Genomic DNA, 23447 nt, shown 5'->3' with positions numbered 1-23447 from the left:
TTTTTAAATCATCATAATAACATACCAATTAGCGCACAATCTGACAAAATTCATGACAATTATAAGCAAATGATATGTTGTGATCATTGTTAATCACATATATGAAATTAAATGTATAATTGTCATATATCAGTTAGATATAACGATACGCGAAAGAAAATTTTTTTTTTCCATAAATGCCCACTTAATATTTCAGTCCATATATGGTCTTGCAAAAGTTAGTCCGGGTTACTAATGTCGGTCATTGGAGATTGAAATAATCTGGTCAGCTGTCTGTGATGCATGCCTGAGATCAACGCTCCCATTGTGTCGAAGAAGGTAGTGACAGAGAAATTTAGGCTCCAGATTCCTCCGGTATTTTTGTGTGAAAATCACTCTGAAAGCGAGCAGATGTAGCTAGTAACGATACGTATATATAGGCCGGAGAGAGAGCGCGCTGCCCAGTCGCTTGCAGGCGTTCTCTCTAGTCGCATGTCACTTTGTGCGCAGTGAGTGATTGAATAAACAGTACTGTAATTAACTATACTGCATTCAATATTTTAGTTAGTTACTGACAATAGTTAAATAGCTACAGGAATTGAGTGATTAAATTACTATTGTGTTTTGTGTTAAGACTGTTTACATACAAGTGTTGCAGAGCCGGTTCCTAGTTGACCTGAAACTGTAAGCTCGGGTCGACTTTGATTTCATAAATTATATCAGGTGAGTGTATTACTCGACCCGTTTAAGTTATGCACTTTGAATTGAGAAAGTAACTTCATTGTAACATTCTATTATCTAAAAAAATATAAATATTTATTTTTTTCATTGCAAAAAAATATTTTACTGACAAATTAATATTTACATATTATCGCGTATCTTGCCAAATAATTCACTTTCAAGTATATTAATAGATTTTTTGAGAAGATCAAGGTTGATAATTCCAATATGAAAATGAAAATTCATTCATATTCACGTCTTATTTACTAAGACGTTGAAAAGTAGCCAAAGAACGTGCATACATAGTTACATCAGTGATAATCAATTACTGGTTAATTTTGCACATATTGTACAGTCGAACTTTGTATTAATACTTATATTATTTGAATGAAAAAAAAAATAACTTATATATTCTTTATATTTTATTAATAGCGAATATAGAATTAGAATTTATGTAATTTTTTTCAGGTCTTGAACTAAAAACCCAATAGAATACATGTTTTGAATATAAAGTTAAACTAAACATAAACTCGTGTACCACGGGGAATCGATAATTCATAAAAATATGTTAAACGATTCTGATGGTTTCGCACACCGCTTGTATTTATTATCCGTTAAATCATACCCATCGAATAATTTTCCACGCGACGTATCAAATCCTGGTTTGAGTATGTTCGGTATTTTTCCAGACTCGTTAATTACTGTTAAATATAATCCACTTTCAGATTTTTCAACTGTTGGGTATTTGGAGTTAATGAAAAGTTATTGCCATATTTATTTGCCTTTTGAGAGATGAGTATTATCTTATTCATTGATTTAAGCAGTTTTCCTTATCAGTTTGCGTTTAATAAAACTAAATATCTTAGAAAAAAATGGGGTTGATGGAATTAGTTCTGCCCACATTGTTAACTACCCACCCGATGCCCTTTAGCGTGAATATTTATCTGTGGACGATTATACTTTTTCTGCATCTTGTAAGAAAATGCTGAATGAAATTGAATGATTTTAATCATATGTTTCATATTGCAATTGATTTTGTAATATAATTGGTTTGAAGCCAATATCGTAGCTTATTCTTCGAATATGCAGGGCGACAGAAATATACGCGAGCATAACGTGCACTTATGGATTAGAATCATTGTTAATATAAATGAAATATTATTAGCGCTTAAATTAATTTCCAGCTGTAACCCGTGATTTCATATGCGTTAAATAAATTATTCACGCCAAGCAACTTGCAATATTAATTAACGTTCGTGATAGTAACAAATACATATTTTTTTATTGGAATATTGGTTTCTATGGCAATAAGTTTCTTGTCGGTTCTCCTTTGTAGATTTTACTTTTCAACTGATAAAAGTAATTTAAATTGAATTTTAAGACAAAAGAGATAGTCTCTGGCTCAAGTATTATTAATACTAATATTAATTTACCTAATAGTAATTTAACCTTGGATAAATTCCTAAATCTTAAAATTAGAAATAATCAAAACAATAATAATAGTAAACTTGTAAACCTGGTGCACCAAAACATTCAAGGAATGACAGGAAAAGATTTAGAAATTGAGTTATTCATAAACAGTAATGCCATTGATATTTTATGTATAACAGAACATTGGCTTGTAAATTATCAGTTTATGTTTAACTTTAGTGGTCACCAGATGGCTAGTATGTTCAATAGAAAAAAAGCTATACGTGGTGGCTCATTAATACTTATTAACAAAAATCTAAAATTTAAAGAACGTAAGGATGTTGTGAGCCTTTCTATTGAGCAGACTATTGAAATAGCCTGTGCAGAGCTTGAGCATGTCATTGTTGTATGCGTATACAGACCTCCTAGCGGGTTATATGAAGCATTTGAGAAAATATTGGAAAGTGCATTATTGAAATTATCTGGATCAAGTAAATATATTTTTATTTGTGGTGACTTCAACATAAATTTATTAGAAAACTGTAGCACAAGTATTAGATTCAGATCATTATTATATTCATATAACCTCATTAACTTATTCTTAGAGCCAACTAGAATCACTGAATCCACTGGAACATGTATTGACAACATATTTACCAACTGTGTACCTAATCATAAATGTATTATAAATATGTTAAGTTCTGATCATTGTGGACAGTTGGCTTCATTTAATTCGCAAAAAAATAATAATGCTAAGGATTTAAAACAGACATTTGTTCCAATCAATTTGTATCGAATTGAGAAGTTCAGAAGTAATATCATGGCAAAGCTCTCATATTTACAATTAAATGATAATTCTAATGAGCTTTATAACAATTTTTTTAAATTAATTAAAACAGAATTTAATGCCATATTTACTTCCAAGACAGTCTATTCTAGGAATTTTCTTAAATTTAATGATTGGGCGACTGTCGGAATTCACAAGAGTAGGCAGAGGTTGTATGAACTTTATAGTGAAAGATCATACAACCGATCTTTTTCATTTATCAGTTATGTTAGTGCCTACTCTAAACTATTCAAACGTGTATGTCATACAGCTAAATCATTGCATATAAAAAAAAAAATTATTGAGGCACCTGATAAAATTAAAATGACATGGAAAATTATTAATTGTGAAACTGGAAGAGTCAAAAATAACATCTCCGACTTTAGCTTATCTATTGACAACAATTTATTTTCCTCAGATCGGGATGTTGCAACTGTTTTTGAAAATTTTTTTGCTGACATTCCATTTTCGACAACTAACTCATTAAATTCCTCTCCTACCGTTGCTGAATCATTATTAAAAAACCATGTGGAAGAATGTAATATTAGCTTTAAATTTAATACAGTAAGTGTAAGTGATGTAATAAGTTCCTTCAGATCACTAGATATTAAGAAAACGGCCGATCTGTGGGGGATCTCTGTCAAGGTAGTCAATTCAATAATTGATGTAATCGCACCCTACCTTGTCACTATATTTAATAAATGTGTCCTTAGTGGCGTGTTTCCTGACCTCATGAAACATAGTAGAGTATTACCAATATTTAAATCAGGTAGTACATCAGACCCCAACAACTATAGGCCCATCTCTGTACTACCAACTCTTAGCAAGATCATTGAAAAGTTATTACTAAATCAAATGCTAGTACATTTTAACAATAACAAGTTGCTACACAAGAAACAATTTGGATTTACAAGGGGTCGCTCGACAACTGACGCTGGTGTTGAGCTCGTTAAAAATATTTACAGGGCCTGGGAGGAGTCACAGGATGCCTTAGGGATATTTTGTGATTTATCTAAGGCCTTTGATTGTGTGCAACACGAAACTTTGGTCAGGAAGCTACGTCATTATGGAATTAGGGACACTGCACTCAGTCTTCTGATTTCGTATCTGAGCAATCGCATTCAGAGGGTTGATGTAAATGGAAAGAGATCTCCCGGGTCTCCAGTTACTGTGGGGGTCCCTCAAGGATCAATTCTTGGACCATTTCTCTTCCTTGTTTATATAAATGACCTGCCACATCTCCTAGGTGATAAACTCGAGATAGTATTGTTTGCTGATGATACTTCTTTAATTTTTAAAATAAAAAGACGTCTTTCAATATATGACGATGTGAACAATACTCTCTCTGAAATAGTAAATTGGTTTAGTGTTAATAATTTAATGTTAAATAGTAAAAAGACTAAATGTATTAAATTCACTACTCCCAATGTAAGATGTGTCAAAACGAGTGTACGTTTAAACGGGGAAGCATTAGATGTTTTAGAATCAACAGAGTTCCTTGGTATGACAATAGACTCTAAGCTCCAATGGGGCCCCCATATAAATAAATTGGCGAATAGACTTAGCTCTGCAGCCTATGCGGTAAAAAAAATTAGACTTTTGACTGATGTGGATACGGCACGCCTTGTGTACTTCAGTTATTTCCATAGTATAATGTCGTATGGCATCCTACTCTGGGGTAATGCAGCTGACATTAATACTATTTTTGTACTGCAGAAGAGGGCTATTCGTGCAATTTATAACCTGGTCCCAAAAGATTCGTTAAGAGGTAAATTTAAAGAAATTAAAATAATGACTGTCGCTTCTCAATTTGTTTTTGATAATGTTATGTATGTACGCAAAAACATAAATGATTTTCCCAGAAATTGTGACGTACATTCTATTAACACTAGGAACAAGAATAAACTTGTTACTCCAAGTACCCGATTACACAGGGTTAGTAACTCTTTTCTGGGGCAATGTATACGTTTTTACAACAGGATCCCAGAAAACGTTCAAAATTATTCAATTATAAAATTCAAAAGAGTCGTTAAAGAGCGTTTGTGTGCTAAAGGATATTACAACACTAATGACTTTTTAGTTGACTGCACACCTTGGGAATGAAATGATCGCCTCCAGGCTGTTTCAAACAACTAATATATACTTATCATTGTACCTACATGGAAAATGGTTAAAAAAAAAATGAAAAAAAATATATCCCGCTGAGTTTCTTTCGCCGGTTCTTCTCAGGTCCGAGGTGCTAAATTCCGAACCGGTGGTAGATTTTTGACAATCAATAAGTAAGTGCAAACACTTCTATATTGAATAAAGATTTTTGACTTTGACTTTGACTTTGACTTTGACAACTAATCGATAGTAGCTTTAAATGAAGTACTGTAAGATAACGATTTAAAAGTATGTTTATGAGCCTACTTGATTTAAGAACGCGATTATTATAATAGTTGCAGCTACTTACCACAGTAATACAAGAAAAACTTGTTTCGCATATCTCTCAATTGAGTATGTTTTTGTCTGAAAAGTCATCGGTCGGATCTGGAGTAGATTCCTTTAAGGTATATTTTATAGAATTATTATGGTTAATTTTAGAAACGTTACAACTTTAAAGTTAATTCATGTTGATTAACGACATAAGCAATCATAAATCAGGATGTGCGCGGTTCAAAGCAATGTTCTGTTTTCAAAAGTTGCCACAGCAATAACCTTAAAAATTTCGAAAAACATATTACTTTACTTTAATATTATAATATATATGTTACACAAGATGATAAATATATAATCCATAGACAAGTACGTAAACACCTTCAACGACCGTTGCACTTGACTTTAAGCCATTTTAGATTTTATTGAATTACCTTCACCTCGAACATCAAAATCTGGAAGCTTACTCCTTTGAAGTAATTGTTTACGTCATTCGCATATATATATAAAATAACTAATCTCAATTCATTTGTTTATTAAGAAAATTATATAAGACTTCCTACAGTGAACTACGGCGGAAATTAATTCATGTTCCACTAGAGTCTGGAATCGATTTATTTTATTTAACTGATTACACATGTATACATATAAAAATTGTACTCAGTTGTTTTGTTTGATGGCAGAATACATTGTAAGTGGATGGTATCTATCAAGAAGGGCTCGCAGAAAGCCCTGCCAAGTATTTATCAAAACAATGATGTATGAAATAATTAAAAAAAAACACTAACTTCCTCTTAAAAGAATACTCCCGTTGTTACTAATTTATTTTTTTAAATGTATGTAGTAACAATAACTCAACACGAGATCTCCTAAACTTTGGTCCGATTGACTTGATTATAAGTGACGTAGACGCTCACTAATAAAGGGTTTTTGGTAATTTCAACTTCAAGAAGGAGTAACTTTGTACAAATTTTACCCGTGCGAAATCTGGACGGGCAGTTAGTTTCTAAATAAAGGTTACAGACGTAAATGTAGCACTACTGGGTAAGCCCAGCAGGACGGTAAGCCGTCCTTTCCTTTTGTGATAAAGGTTTAGTGTTATTCCCGTACGTTATTCCAATGTGAAAACATGTGGGTAGACTTTTCGCGGTGTTTTTCTCCGTCGAGCGTAAAATGAATATTTATAAAAGCAAATTGAGCATTTTAATGTTGGCATAGTTTAAATTAAGTATAGTAAAGTAAATAAGAATAATTAAAACTCAATATTCTTACCGAATTTGACACCGCAATAATCATTTAAAATTCACATGTAATGCTACAATATCATATCTGTACAACTAACAAATATTCAAGATAAATTCGTTATATAATGTATCTTGCTTAATAAAACAAAAATCCAGACATTACAAATAAAACCATTTATTTGGATATCGTAACGGCCCAGAAAATCCAATACTTTTTGTTTTCACTGATCAAAGATAGTAAACACGTTTTCAACTACGTATCGTGATACACATTTAATCAAAATATTTTTATTTCATACCTGCTACGAATATGACTAACCGGGTTAGCATTGAGTGAATAAACAAAACTAAAGACTTTGTTTTAACTTACAAAGCGAATTGTTAAATAAAAGCTGGAATTTCGACATTTCGATGTGTTAACAGAATGTTATCCAATAACTCTTATTTGGCTGTAGTTCGTCTATTTTTATACATACAGTGAAGCTCCATTTCTTCAGGCTATTCCAGTAGAGGTTGGTAAAAATGAGGCAGAGGTTCCTTCACGATTTTATTCTTAACACTGAGCAAGAGATGAATTGTAAACATGAAGGAAAATAAATCTTGTTTCCTTTAATAATAATACACTTCATTGCACCCCATGTCATGCCAATGTTTTGGCCAATTACAGATAAAATAATTAATAGTCTAAATTTAACATATTCGGTTTATTTATTTTTTATTATAGAAGTTATACATGTATATTATCACTATAGAATGCATGGCTGCTAATATTAAAGTTTCTAGACCTTGAAATATATCCCACTTGGGAATAAAACTTAAATTAATGGAAAATTTATCTTGTAAAATACAAACAAATACGATCCTTCATGGCGTAGGTATACAAATTTATTGATTAGTGCCAATGTCTCGACGATTTATGACAAAAATCTTATCATGGCACGTCTAGGGGGGGAAAAAATTAACGGGCATGCAATAATAAGAAAATATATAATAGTTTGTACCTACAGAAAACTGTTAACATTCGTTGAATTTGAGTTTACGTTAAGTAGTATGACAATTCAGTAAAATATTAGTATATTGCGTAAAAAGATGTTTGATTCGCACTGGTTAATATTGACCAGTACTATTAGATAGTAGAACAAATTATATATTGTTTTTAATATTACATAAATTTATTATTGAACTGATTAAAAAAATAATTCAAATATTAATGACAACAAAAATTAATATATGGCTCGAGCCATGTGACCGGACGTGGAGTTGAGGAATAAACACATTCGCACTGTATTTTAGAATTTTGTATATTTACGCGTTCGGATTTCTTCATTACATTGTGGTGAATTTATATAGTCTGAAATAAATTCACGAACTAATTATCTCAAATGAAATTCGAATTTAATACATTCGTGCGGATACTTGGAGCTTACTAGGCTGTAATAATGTCGGTTTCGCTGTATTCAATCTAAATTAATTTTCCGTCAATCATATTGTTATGATACTGTGACGTTGATCTTGACGAAACTTTATAACATATGGGCTAAGGACAGCGCTGTATAATTAATCTAAACAAATCCTCATTAGCCTAATTTTAACGTTCAACCTCAAATGAGTCAGCCAAGACATTGTGCAATTTTCATAACTGGGTTGGATCTCATTGTTAGACAAATAACTAGGTCAAGTTTACAACAAACACCGCTCTAGAATAATTTATGGCTTAAATAATATAAAAAACCTCAGATATCTCAAGTTCAACTATCCCTTTAATCTATTCGTATAAACAATTGCGCAAGGTTAGCCCTTCGCATTAAACGTAGAGATTTCATTCACAATCTTGGTTCCATTACTCGCTTCGTTGAAGGTTTAGAATATACTTCAAATATAAATAGCAATGTTACGAGCAATGAACTTCGAAATAAATTTATCGTTATTTACGATATCAACAAAACACATAGTTGGGGATTTGAAGATATTTTTTGTTAGTAATTTTAATGCCAAATAAACCTTCAACTTTCCTTGTGTTGTAACTATAAATAAGTTTATTAAGCGGCTAATGTTTACAGAAAAACTGAAAGTACTGATAATTATAAATTTTTAATTTTTCTGTTATACATGACTGTGTTAAATTATATTTAATAAGTAAATTATAAAAATACTACACCTATTTTCCTTGATTGGTAATTGTCGTTGTATTATTTGATATTTTAAAATTTAACACCGTCACGCTACTAAGGATGTCAAAAGGGCCATAAATAGTTTTGTAGATAATATCGGAACTACTGCATAACTCCAGGAGGCGTTCACCTCCTGCACTAAATATAATTTGATCCACACGCCTCGCGTTAATCTCACTGTTCAGTGTCTATGCTTGAATACGCATTGATTCTTATAATGACGGATGTTCGTTCACCTTATTTGTTGAATAATCCTAAATTAGGGTGTGTATTCATTTTATTTGGCTAGAAAAGCAGCAAATATACACACGACTTAGACTTAGTTAGCTATATCGTTATTCGTTATATGTTATGTGGAGATTATGTATTTCTATGGAATGCAGTGACGACACTGAACTCCAGACTACTTACAATTTATACGTAGATAATAGTTAATACGATTACACGATTTCTATATGTATTTTACATGCCGATTAGAACCATAGTCATCTAGAAATTTATCGAGCATTCGTTTTAAATAACGTGTGTGGAACTGGATAAACTAATTAATAATATCATAAAAATGTTACCAATTATTTAATTATTTTAATAATGAATACCTAGCCTAGAATCGTAAGATATAACCTAGATATACTAGACCTAGGTTATATCTTCCGATTCGCACAATTTACCTCTTACCACTAATGTAGGAGCCGGGTTACAGGAAAATCATAGGAAGAAAGTTGTAAACACTTCATATTCAGGCTATCAGTGCGCAATAAATCTAAGTTTAATGTAGATGGCACAAATCTCAATCCATAACGTCAGTATTTACGCTTTGTTTGACGGGATCTATACATACGAGTAGGTATGCGTAAATGTATCTATATTATAATTTATGTAAATTGTTTTAAGAAAAAATTTATACTGTCTCGAATTTTAATTTTTTTTTAAAGGAATACTTGGTAATAGTAAAAACTTTTTGTATTTGAAGAAATTAAAAAATAAATCGATTTCGCTCTACTTAGATTTAAGTACTTCATATTAAAGTTTACGGACTGTTGATAGGTCTGATTTGTATGTTTCATGAAATAGTCGACTCGTGTGAATTAAGCGAACATACAGTAAAAACAAATGATTTACAATATTATCGCGTACTGTTTAAATCTCGTTCAGTAGGTTTATTGCTTTGTTATCTTTACGTAAAACATAACTAAATTTACCAAACTCTCTTGCGTTCTTTCGAAACTCTTGTTTGTAACCATATGCTAGACTTTTATACAAATACAGTGTATTATAAATTTTACTTGATGTTTGTGCAAACACGTCTGAGTAGGTTACCCAATAATTAATTATTCTACTACTAAGCAGAACACTATAGGATAGTATAGCATTGTTGTTTCGGATTGAAAGGTGAATGAACCAGTGTAATTACATCAATTCTCAATTACGATTGACGATTAGCGCCAATGAGTATATGCGGTTGTGATCACATACCATCAGGTGGCCCATTTGCCAATCCGCTTATCCATTATTATTAAATAAAGCTGCGTGTACATTTCAATCAATTTTTGAAATGACTATTATTAGTGATTTTAATCAAAATGACGTTCATCGTGACCTCAATCCTTTTGTCAATGAATGCCTACTCTACTTTTGTTTCAAGCCTTGAATTTGCCTTGACGACTAAAAATAAGGGTATTACAAGGATGGCTTAACGAAGGCCCCGACCTTCATAGTGGGACTTTCGATTGGGGTCTTTAGGCGAAATCGATACGTAAACAATTATGTGATATTGGTTCTATTTATTTCTCTAGGGCAGAAATACAATCCTTTTTAATATCAAATCAATCGTAGCTTTATTTTAGTTAGAAAGTAATGAAGTAAATAGAAGAAAGAATCATTTTCCTTATAAGAAGTAAACATTTTATGTTACAGCCTGAAAATGTCCCACTGCTGAGTTAAGGCACCCCTCCCTCACAGGAGATTTGGAATTTGGATTCGTGGTTACACATGTGGTAAAACTTCATTGAAATTAGATACATGAAGATATCCTTCACGATTTTTTCCGTCACTCCCGTGAACGAGATGAATATAATTCAAACAAATTAAGCCCTTGAAAAATCAGAGGTGCTTGTGTAGATTTTAACCCGCAATCATCGGTTAAGGTGCTCGGTTTCTAACCAATGAGCTATCTCGTTTCTTTATTTTCGTTAGCTACAAACGAAATATTTCTTATTTCTTTGTTAATAATTGAATTTGCATTACATTTTACTATTCGCACAAATCACTTTTATAATGATATAATACAAAAGCTGGTTAACTTTCAAGATTAAACTCGAACAACAGACAAACGTGTAAGAAGAAAGGTAAATCAAACGTCATAGGAATGTATTTCAATTTGCATATTATTAGCGAACTATTTTCAAGTTCAGTGTTTGTGCATTCCTCCCACATATTCCGCATCTATCTCCGACGCGCTAAAGAGTTTCACCCACGCGACCGCCAACAATCGTCTTAGTACATCTGATTAAACCATTTGATAGCTGTAAACAGACCTTTATCAAAAACGCCAACTCCCACATTGACCTTTGTATTACTTTGTGTTTTAACAAATTTGCTACAGAAGCACATAGGGGTGAGTAAAAATATACGTATTTGATATTCGACATAACATATTTGAATGAAAGTCAATAAAATCATCATATCCAATTTCATGTTTCGAATTTGCTTCAATTCATAAAAAATTTGACGTAATTCTTAGCGAAAATAAGTGATTTTAATTCAAACGAGATGATAGAATGTATTCGTATTTTTTGTACATCTTACAGAAACGGTTTTAGTCAATTATTTATTATATGCCGTGTAATTTATGCACCATCGTTCAATATCCACAACAATTGATATTTTCAAATTTTCAAAACTATATTATATTCAATCTATATTAACAAAAAATGGATTGTATTACAAATACATGTTTCATTTTATTCGAAAAAATAAAGCATATGTCATACTAGTATAAGTACTGTATTCAGCCCGCCTACTCAACGCTAAAACGTCGCACCGCACACCCCACGTCTTTTTTCTGGTACTATGTGTTCGGTCCATCATTGTTTGATGTCTCTAAAACTAGTCTAAATTATAAAGTTCAAACGTTATAAAATTTTGTGCTTGTATTTTGGTAAAAAATTACTAATACAAATAAATTGTTTGCTTAATGTATCATATTTACATTTAAAACAAATTTTAATCGATTATTATAGATGATCTATGAAACTCATATTTCATGCCTAAATTGTTCATATAATTAAATGTTAGTCATTACAGAAATTATTGCCCCGGGCTAAAATTTTCTCGTCGTCTATGTTGATATCTTAAAACTTACGTAAACATATAATGTTGCCTATATACATAATAAAGCTAATAATATTATGGAAATTTTCCAAGAAATTCTCATTATTATCTTTTGCGTGAATTAGAAAAATACAAATAAATAAAATCTATAGACTACATACACTACATATACATCTTTCTGCTCATATAGTTTTGGTGAACGTTTTATTTATTCAAATTAACAATTATACACCAACGCCCAGACACCACTTTACACAGACACAGCTATCAGAAACATCTCGGTATGTGGATTGACACTACGCGAGGTATTCACGTGCCTAAGCCTGAATCGACTCCATTGTATGTACAGAGTGCCATGAGTACGTAATTTAATTAATAATGGAATATTCCAGAATAATGCCTCGAATTTAACTGAAACGTGACCGCTTATGAAGATGTTGTAGCCTGAATATTGAGATAACAATATTCATTATCAATAATAATTGTTTATAATGTAACACATTTTTTAATTTTAACTTAATATGTAATATTTTTATAGATATGGTTGAATACATTGTTGATTATTTTTATTTTTTGTACAATATTTTAGTATTTTGTAGGATTTATTACAAAATTCTTTTTCATTCAGATTATCATAAACTAGTTGGTAATTCTAATGACCCATTCAGGGTGTAAATTTTTTTTAAAGTGCAAATTTCAAATTTTTTGTAAAAAAAAAGAAAATCGGTTCACAAACAGAGAAAAAAAAGGCACTGAACTGTTTTGTGCTTTCCTATTAATAAATATTAATCCTGGTAAACCCAATTTTATCGAATAGATTTTCCAAAAAAAGTTCTGCAGGTTAGATTGGAATTATGTTGATAGTATATGTTATGTACTATAACATCATCCGACATGGTGCAAACACTTTTATGTCGTTGTCTGCAAGGATACTGTTGCCAAATGCCAGACAAAAGATAATATTTCCAAAAATATACCAGTAGCCCTTGTATGTTATGTTTGTATATTGTTATGTATTTACAAAAAAAAAACATATACAAATGTCGCCCTGGTACAGTTTTATTATATGTATAGAAAATACTAAAATACTGCGTCAAATGTGAAATTTTGGCAGCATTCTGCCTTTTTTTAGCGACAACTCTGAAATTATTATAGCTTGGCGCCGAACATAAATAAGACTTGACATCGTCGCGACGAAGTCTATACCGAGTCCACAGCAGTGCATCAAACCCAGTTTGTCATTTACATATTGTTTTAACATAAATAGATCGGCTTCAACATTAGATATAATCTTTATAAATATTTATAATGAGTCTTGTTACGCGTAAAAAATGTGTAATTCAACGAAATTCCATGACGACTATGTATTACGTCAGTAATTGTTATTCTAAGGAATAGCTAATAAAATATAATGACGTTTATTTTTCTATGAAGTAACTAGTTTTGTTTTTATAGATATAATCATCAAGTATAAATAAATCACAACTGAACTGAACTGCGTAATAATTTAAAACTACACGAAATCAATAAAAAATACGAGTATTTATTTGCTTAAATAAATAAAATGTTTCAGCTGTAAAAGCGATGATAAAAGTCTCGTAAGAGGACTAGAATTAAAGTCGGCATAAAACAGGTTTTTAATTGCGACGTGAAGTGTCGGCTACTTGCTCGAGATAAACTAGGACAATAAAATTGATTTATAACCTTAGGAAAAAAAACGCATTTTTAGTTTCAAATTCTTCATTTTATTATTAAAAAAAAAAAATTAAAATAGAATAATTTTGAAGCAGTTTATTTTAAATTAGGTCAGCTATTAATTTAAGTGTCGACAACTAATAATTTTAGCGAGTGCTTATTTCTGTAAAGTTTTTTATGTTTTTTAATTATGTGTAGGTGTATAAAGAAAGTAATAAAACTGTTCTGTCGTTGAAACCATCTCGAACAGAACAATTGTATTTCTATTTCTTTATGTAAAATAACCTTTAAATTTATGTAAGGATTGTTATATCTTCAAGGACGTCATATAGCTGCATTTGACACTTGCATGTTCAGCTTGGGTTATTCAACCATCTGGTAGGCAAGCTGACGTAAAGGAAGCTCTATTAATATAAACTCGTGCCTCATTCCGAACGATGTTGTTATTGTGAGATTTTTGCAAAGATAAATCAACATTCACGCTTTACGCTACACTTGCATTCGTATCAGTGTGATTCACTCATATTAATTTACTATTTCAATTGAAATTTATACAAACATATTGCCTCATTTTTAAAAGTAGAGTCGTAAATAAAACTCGATCTCTGACTACTTTGGCGTCGACTTATTTATAATATACAAATAAAATTAATGACTAGGTACTAATTTTAACATCCAGAAATATTTTGAATATGTTGTTATAAAAAAATAAATGAACGTGTCATATTTAGTAAGAATGAATGAAATAAAAGTAAGATGTCATTGAAGTGATATGTAACTAATGAATGAAAAAAAATCGCCTCTAAGATCATCTTGCTGAAACTTTAGATTTAATACTTGGAAATGTTTCAAAACAATCGACAAAGATTTTGTCGTTGGTTGACGACATATTCTTAAAATAATGGATGTGTAAAAGGAAAAAATAAACACAGGTACATTATACACTGACGCAGAAATATAAACAGGAAGCAGAAAAACCGTGTGGTTTAAAAATATATCTCCAACAAAAGTCGCCCGTTATTTACTTGATTTTTGAAAAAAATCGGTTCAGACCATTGTGTCTAATGATTATGTGGGTTTATGAAGGCGGTCGATAATAGATCATTGTTTTGTTTCAGCCGGGCCATATTTACGCAATCATGAGGGACGAGCGAGCCAGTCCTCCGCGCGTACGCATCGCCGTCATTGGCAGCTCCCGTGTTGGCAAGTCTGGTAAGCGACTAGTTTTTCTATTTATTTTTTACCATTCAACATTCCTACATAAATATAGATTTCTGTGATTTTAACTTTTCTCTCACATATGTATTTATTATCTAATATTTATCTTAAATCGCAAATGATATCTGACGAAACAATAAATGAACGTGTCTATAGAAATATATTATACAGCAATTTTATACCTACTATATAATAAAAATACTCGTCCATAACATAATTTAATACCTTAACATAAATACATTAGCTATCGTAACATTTGTAATATCACGTCTGCTTGTAGATAGCATCTTTTGACCCAAATGCCAAAGAGCGTATAACATAATTTAAAAACTTTATAGTCTGAAAATATTTTCAGGTCGCTTCTACTTTCTATCTTTTAAGAAATTCGAAACTTTGCTTTTAGTTGTATGAATTCCTGACACGATAAACGATACAACGACGTCTTAATGTGCAAAGGTGTTGATACGCCCTCATTTGCATAATAAATTAACGAGTCTTCTTACAACAAATATATATCGAAGTATATGCACAGGTTATAAAATAATTTAAAAGCAATAGTCATTTTTGTAGTTATATTTTCGTACAAATACATTCTTGGTGCATAGTAACGACTTTGTATTAACAAAACATTTATTAGCGCTCCTGGTGGATAGTTTTTACAGTAACAACACTTCTTTACAAACTTCAATAAGCAAACGTTTGCGTTTAATACTCACAGAATTGCACAGAGTGCGGGAAAACGATGAATATAAGTAAGATTTAAATATCTACCATTTATGGTTTTTTCCGTACAATTATTTTACGCCTGTTTATTTGGAAACGTTAAAACAAGCATTATTACTAATTTATTGCATAATTAATAATTAAAAAAAAACAAATTGTTCTCTACATTTTATGTTGCATAGGAATTCCTAAATTTAATATTTTAGAATAATTATGAAACATTCAACAATTTGCACATAAATTAGTAATCGAATCATAATTCAAATTATTTCGCTGGAACTATGCACCCATTATTGTTTTCTTAAGCAACATATCAGTTCCATATAAGCCCATCAATCTTTTGCTTTGGATGTCCATTACAAACCATTTTAAATTTGTATTCTTATTAAATAAAAAGTTTTTTGTTTTTTATATCCGCAGTCATTAACAAATCAAAGACTATGAATATATACAATCTTCTCGCTGGGAATGAAGTATTATGTTAGCAATCAATTGTGAATTAAATAACAAATAAGTCTATCCGTTCGATAATATATCACTCGCGTACATGAAAAACATGTTTTAGTAGTACTACTACTGAAGATAAGACACATGTGATAAAACAAATCTATATTTATCACTTACATACTTATATATTTTTTAACCGTATATTTATTTTGTTTTAGCTCTTATCGTGCGATATCTAACAAGAAGATACATCGGGGAATATCATTCAAATACAGGTTAGCAATAAGAACAACCAACAAATATACAAGTTTATATATTTTACGATGAAAATCATAATCATATTAAAAAATATTATTCTTAAAGAAATATATGTGAAATAAATAGGCTTAGATATTTTTATTCATATTTGTTGCGTACGAACTAATTGTTATCTTTTCTCGACAGATCTTCTGTACAGACAAACTGTGCCAATAAATGGAACTCCAGTTGAATTAGAAGTTATAGACGTATCTGGTTCGAACGTTGACAAATTTCCAGCTGAACAGGTAACATTTAAGTATTTTAATAAACATATAAAAAAGAAACAAACAACATTACTCATTCAATATAATAAATATTGTTAAATTCAATTATACAATCAATATTTATTGCTGAAATAAGTACCAATTATACTTATACCGTTAATGCATGCGAATACAATTCATTCATCAAATGTAGGTTAATGCTTTTTATTACGGAACCTTGTTCAGTACTTCACGATCAAACTAACACTCTTGGACGACCTTTGGCTCCCTTTAATAATAATACAGAAACTAAATCAGGGAAAGATTAAGGATATTTGTGGGTTCTTTTAAAATAACAACAATAATTCTCCGAGGTCATTTGTTATAGTCATTCGGCGCCGCCTTTATGTTCTGTATTAACATCGGCAACTGAACATTTTATTTCATCAAAGTTTATAGCTATTCTTAACTTCCGCGTAAATATACCATAAACATTTGATGTGCTAACATCACATATTTCTAGGCTTGCCTGGCTTTGAACCCGCGATTTTCGATTAAGATGATGCGTGTTTGAACACTGAGACATCTTGGCTCATTTAGGTAGCCTTTTAAATTCAAGATGATGACTATTTAACCACTTGTCGGGTCCATTAGAAGTCAAAGTAGTGTTATTGAGGTAGCAAACAAAATCATAGATTAAACCAAGTCTGGACCCGTTTAATGTTCTGGCAAGTGGGTTAATCGTCACGAATATAATACGAGTGGTTTGAGGAGTGAATTCGTTCTAGTGACCCGCACAGTCACTCAGCACTCGTTTCGTGAGTCACTCTGTTTACAGTACCGAGTTAAATTAATAATTTCTCTTACCTGTCTCGGGACTTGTATATTTCCGCTGCCTTGAAATCTGCTTAGAGTTCATCTGAAATAATGAACTGAAGTTATTTCAAACTTTTATTACACGATTCGTCATATCATATATAATTTTGTTTTCTTCATGGTTTACGCTTACTGAGTAATGTACTTTAAATATGTAGAAAATACGAGTAATAGGTCTAGGCCCTCAGATACAATCGATAACAAATTTATTATATAATCAAGGTTAATTGAGTGGAAAGGAATCAATAATGTATCAGACTTATATTGTGATACTGGTGTGTATTATAATTCAATAGTAACCGAGTGTTTTAACTGAAGTACCAAATAATTAAATACATCAGTTCATTATTGAATTTTTCTTTTATAAATATCCGAGTGACGTAAATTCGATTATCTCGATGCAAGAGTTAATTGTGATTTTATTCTTAAAAAAAACTAGTGGCCTAGTTTAAATGACCTAATTAATCTGGTATAGGTACGTGTACCGTGCCTGAATGTAATCTATAAAGATGCTCTAAATTGTTGTTGAGTAACTTATGAATTTAATGAGTTAATTTCATATAAAAATCGTAAATAACATAATTAATATTCAGTTCAATTAAAAAAAGTCGCTTGTAATTTCTGATTTCTCTTGTTACAGATTCAATGGGCAGACGCCTGTTTACTTGTTTATTCCGTGACAGACAGAAGCAGTTTTGAATACGCCACAGAGATATTAAATACTTTGAAAAGAACACCTGTACACGGAAGCCCAGCGCATACGACGACCGGAACACCGTCAGTGATGCCGCTCGCTCTGTTGGGAAACAAGACAGATTTAGATCACCTCAGACAGGTTAGTATCTAAGATATAAACGCATTAATGCATATATTATACATGTATGTATATATAAATAGGCATAGTTCAGTAGCGTCTTCTTATTACCTAAGGTACGTAAGGAGACTCCTATTACCTTTTTTTTTTTTTTTATAAATAGGCATAGTTCAGTAGCGTCTTCTTATTACCTAAGGTACGTAAGGAGACTCCTATTACCTTTTTATTTTTTTCTTAGATAGGCGGACAGACAAATGGCACCTGATGATAAATGGTCACCGTCATCCTTAGACAATGGCCCTGTAAGAAATATTTATCATTCCTTACATCGCCAATGCGCCGCAAAACTTGGGGACTAAGATGTTATGTCCCCTGTGCCTGTAGTTACACTGGCTCACTCAAATATTATCGTCTGTTTTTCAAAACCATTTTTAAATTTCAACCCTATCCTGTTATTTTTGCTCCGCGTAACACTTAAAATTACTTTATAACGAATTAACCAAAAAAATCCTTGATGTCCAAAGTGTTACCTTATGGAACATAGATATTATATGAACGATTTAATGGAATATTTATAGTGCTTTGCTGTGTATTGATCGTAGTGAAGGCTAGTGCAACCTTAGTATATAATACCTGTTCAAAGTAACAATAGCTGTTACACTATCGCACCGTTATCCACGCATATCTATATTGAATTGACTTCCTACCTATAATCTAATGGACAGCCTCTATTTACGTCTCTTAAATTATTATTATTCCAAAAATATTAACGCAATAAATCAAAATGTATACGTTTGAAAATTTTGCGTGGTTTTCAGCACATTTACTTGCATAATAAAACAACGTGTGGGATTATTTTGCATAAACATTTGACATTTAATGTTACGGTGAGACTCGCACACGAAACACGACCATTTAGACGAAAACAGTATACACGGAACTAGAATCACACGGCCTTACAAACGTTCTTTAGCACTCGCTAAAGAACTTAATTATACACTCATCTGTCTCTTTCTGACATCATTTTTTTGAAATTCGAAAGAAGGAGACGAAGCATTGTTTGATTAATCACCTTCAGAGCCACATTTAATGGTGAACATTATCGAATTTAAGAGTTGAAAAGAAATTAGTTAACATTAAATATGCCTCAAAGCTCTTAAATTAAAGTATATTTATCAGTCGTAAGCCATCTTTAGTTAAAACGACGACATCCAATTAAGTTGCGGAAATGTGATTAGGCGACGTACATCCTGCCTGCTATCAAACAAAACTATATTATACTATACAAGCTATCTGCCCTGACTTCATAAGGGTCATTTTTTCACAAAAAGAAAAAAGAAATTCTCGCCTTTCTCTATGTATATAATATAAATGTATTATACTATAAACTTCTTCTTGAATCAATCGGTTTATTGATGAAAACTTTATTTAAATCCGATACGTAGTTTATAAGTACAAAGTAAAAGTGTACAGGCGGCGGGAAGCGACTTTATTTGTAGAGATTAAAATATAACAAGTTCCATCTTTGAAAACCTAAATCATAGAAACGATATATAGAGAGACAGATTTTATTTACCTTCTTATTAAATTAAATGTATACCACTCTGATTTAATTTCTATAATAATCAGATTAATATTTGGGATGTTATTTAAACAATAATCATAACTTAAAGAATAAATTCTGCTACAATTGTATAAATATGATTTGGAATCCGCTGTCACTGATGGTATACGAAAAAATATATACAGGAGATGCCTCTATATTAGTATTTTTTGTAGTTAGTTTAGTGCGTTGACATTATTAATTATATATGTTGGTTAACAGCTTTGAGAGGTAGATTTGACATGACATGTTTTTTTATCCGATACTAAATAAAACGAAACTACTAAATATGAAATATAAATTAATATTATATATATTTAATAGGCAAAAATGCTTGTAAATTCGCTTATCTGCACATGCCTTACACTCTGGTAAGGCCCGATATTTACGACAATGGCGTAGGTAGCCTACCTACCTTCTCTGAGTTTCAATTGAGGTTTGCAAACGAATGACAGAAATACTACTAGTACACCCTGATGAGTCTGCACCGACGCCCACACTCGCACAAGATCGATTTATGTTACTGGTACTTGAAATTTAAATTGTAAATAATAATACAACGTTTTTAAATTTGACGGAAACGTATTGTAAACTGTTTATCAAAAAAAATACAGTTTGAGATACGCAGTAAGCTAAGACAAATGGATTATATACATTACGTGTCCTATGCTATAAATAGGCCTGTCTGTTACTAATGAGTCATTGTTTCGTTTCAATCGGTTGATTTATTCCTTCAGTTTATATTGTGTCTAAGGAGAGTCTTTTTTTGTAGGTGCCGATAAAGGAAGGCCAAGCTGTAAGCGCCGCTCACGGCGCTTCGTTCAGCGAAGCGAGCGTGGCTGACAATTCAGGGGATCTCTACCGTTGTGTCGACCGCTTACTCGCTGAAGTACGCACTCCACAGCGCACGAGAAAGTTTTCAGTGACAAAAATGCTCGGATCACTAATAGGTAAGCTTTCTTCGTAGCCTATAATTTATTTCAACTTTGACTGTGACACTAATCCTTATATTTACATTAAATAAAATACATGCAAATGTAATAAAAACCATCAATATATTTATTTGAGTATTATTATTGTGTTTTTAAAGGTGGTGCGACGAATAACAGTCAAATAACCCGCGGGTCAGTCGTAGCTTGCCCGAGAGTGCCCGCCCCGTCGCGGCCTCCACTAGCAGCCGCTGCGCCCTGACCGGCACCGGAGCCAGCACACCGCGCGCGCTGACGGCTCGCCGGTGCTGTGTGCCTAGTCTGCCTACCAGTACCATCGCGATTTTCATCACCACTGCCTACAATTTAATTTCTTTGAATATTATGCCTCGAAATAATTATATTTCAAGAAAAGATATTTCTAGGCGTGTTCTAAGGTGAATCACCTGGGCGATATTATACGAGCATCTTAGACAATTTTAATGCCCGCCATGTAACTGAATACTATGCACAGTGGTTGAAGACATTAAGACTAAGTGTTGGTGCATTTTTTTAGCTTTAAATGCCCGTTATTTAATTCTAATAGGGTTATTTTATAATTTTAATGTGTGTAAATAGTAGCGTTATTAATTACAAGTGAAAAGTTTTAATGTTTAATCGTGACAATAATCATAATATCTTGGAGTCATCGTGCAAGCAAAGATACCTGATAAAGCTACGTGCCAAAGATCTTAAAATGTATACATAAGTATATACCTACCAAAGCATACAAACTAAGAAAATACTTTTAAATGTATTCGTATTATTCACTGTGTGAAATATATTTGAACCAATAGATCAATTTGACTGTATAAGATATTTATTAAAAATTTATAAGAATTTATATCGTATTTGCAACTGAATTAATCTTTATAAACAAAATGTTTAATATGGAATGTATTATATATTCTTGGCCTAAGTAATTATTGATGATACGATATAAACTTTACATAAACATACATTACTATGTTGTTATTCTTACACGACTTTTCTACTTTTACACAGTATTACTATCTTAAGTCTTAGTCTCTAGATTAGGAATAATATATTAATATGTGCAACCGTAATGAAAACGTCAAAAAAAGAAAAATCATAAACTCTCGTAAATAAAAGGCTGTTTCGTATAAAAATTTATAAAACTCTAACAATAAGTTTAGTTTTGCATATTGCTTAATATGCAAGTATGTTCATAAAATACATACAATTATAACTAAAGGTGGGAGATGCAATAGCTTTTTGAGAGTTAAAAGAATCATTTCTTAGCTCCTCTCAACAAGATTTGACATTCCTAATGTTAAAAGAACAAAATCCTTAAGGTAGATCGCCTACAATTGTGAAAATTTGGGAGCATTATGGTTTTTCATAGATATGCTCGTATAAATTATGTGAACCTTGTTTTGTATTGTATATAAATTTCAAAAGATAAAATTACAAATAATATAAAGATTGTTATTCAAATGGTTTCCATGTGAAAGTTTTAAAACATTGTAAATAAAGTATCTGACGTTTTAAATTAAGAATGACCAAATGAAATATATTAAATAATCTTATCAAATATTTGTACACAAAAAAATCTATGGATTGTTGTATTTATTTAAAGAAAATAGTCATTGTCTAGTCATTAGGTATAGGCTGTGAAAAGACATAGAACGGAATACGCATAATCATACTTATGTAAAAAGTATATAATTAACATCTATATGTTAAAGTAAAGAATTTGGGCTTTAAAAAAATTATATAGCTTTTTAAAATTGTGAAGACTATTTTTTGTCATAAAGTTACAAAATCTGTCAATAAAAAAAAACTTGACCAATAAAAGCCCAGAGTAAAAAATATTAAATAGTAATGAATGAAAATGATGGAAATGTCAAAGAGATATTTCAATAAATACGCCAAAGTAAAAAAAAATATTAAATGTTATTGTTTATGGACAACGATAGCTGAATTATAAGTATGTTGATAATTACATTTTCATTATAATTTTGATGCGTCGAAATGATATTAGTTAGGAATGAACTACGAGGAAAAATATATAATGTAATTGATAGAAAAGTAAGAAATCGGAACTGACTGGAATAAGTTGTAAATAAATTGTATATTAAGAAATAAATGTTTAATACATATATTTTTGGTTTTTCCTTTTTGTAAAAACTTCAATAATTTAAAAAGAAGCAGTATACTTTTTTAATCATAAACAAACATGCACATTTCTTATTTTAACATAGAAAAACATTATTTGTTATTTCAAATCATAAATCCAAGGACGATAACATACTGCTGATCGTAATTGCCAAAAAAAAAGCATTTATTAGTAATAAAAATAAGATTCATGAAACAAATTGTTTATGGATTTCATAAAATAAAGCCAACATAAATTATTTAGTGTTGGATCACGACGTTCTGAAAAAGTACGATAACATGATAAAAAATGAATAAGATACGTAACAGTTTAAAAACGCAATTAGGTATTTCTAAACCCGATACAAATTTTCCTCAACA

General features: G+C 31.1%; 1 protein-coding gene across 1 annotated transcript; it reads left to right on the top strand.

The window, feature by feature from the left end:
* Window positions 1-432: 432 nt before the first annotated feature.
* Window positions 433-23073, top strand: LOC125077236 (ras-like protein family member 11B). The gene is made up of 7 exons (XM_047689116.1): window positions 433-702; window positions 14915-15008; window positions 16403-16459; window positions 16629-16729; window positions 18204-18398; window positions 20753-20930; window positions 21071-23073. Exons 2-7 carry the CDS (start codon window positions 14936-14938, stop codon window positions 21169-21171), a joined length of 705 nt encoding a protein of 234 aa, XP_047545072.1. The 5' UTR covers window positions 433-702; window positions 14915-14935; the 3' UTR covers window positions 21172-23073.
* Window positions 23074-23447: the final 374 nt, after the last annotated feature.

This window comes from Vanessa atalanta, chromosome 3 (genome assembly GCF_905147765.1).
Source record: "Vanessa atalanta chromosome 3, ilVanAtal1.2, whole genome shotgun sequence".
NCBI lineage: Eukaryota > Metazoa > Arthropoda > Insecta > Lepidoptera > Nymphalidae > Vanessa > Vanessa atalanta.
Note: the sequence above shows the minus strand (reverse complement) of the source record. Positions and strands in the feature narration are given on the sequence as shown.

Coding starts and splice junctions, on each gene's coding strand:
- LOC125077236 (XM_047689116.1), top strand. CDS start 14,936: ATGAGGGACGAGCGAGCCAGTCCTCCGCGCGTACGCATCGCCGTCATT. Junction 15,009..16,402: donor CTCCCGTGTTGGCAAGTCTG/GTAAGCGACTAG, acceptor ATTTTGTTTTAG/CTCTTATCGTGCGATATCTA. Junction 20,931..21,070: donor AATGCTCGGATCACTAATAG/GTAAGCTTTCTT, acceptor GTGTTTTTAAAG/GTGGTGCGACGAATAACAGT.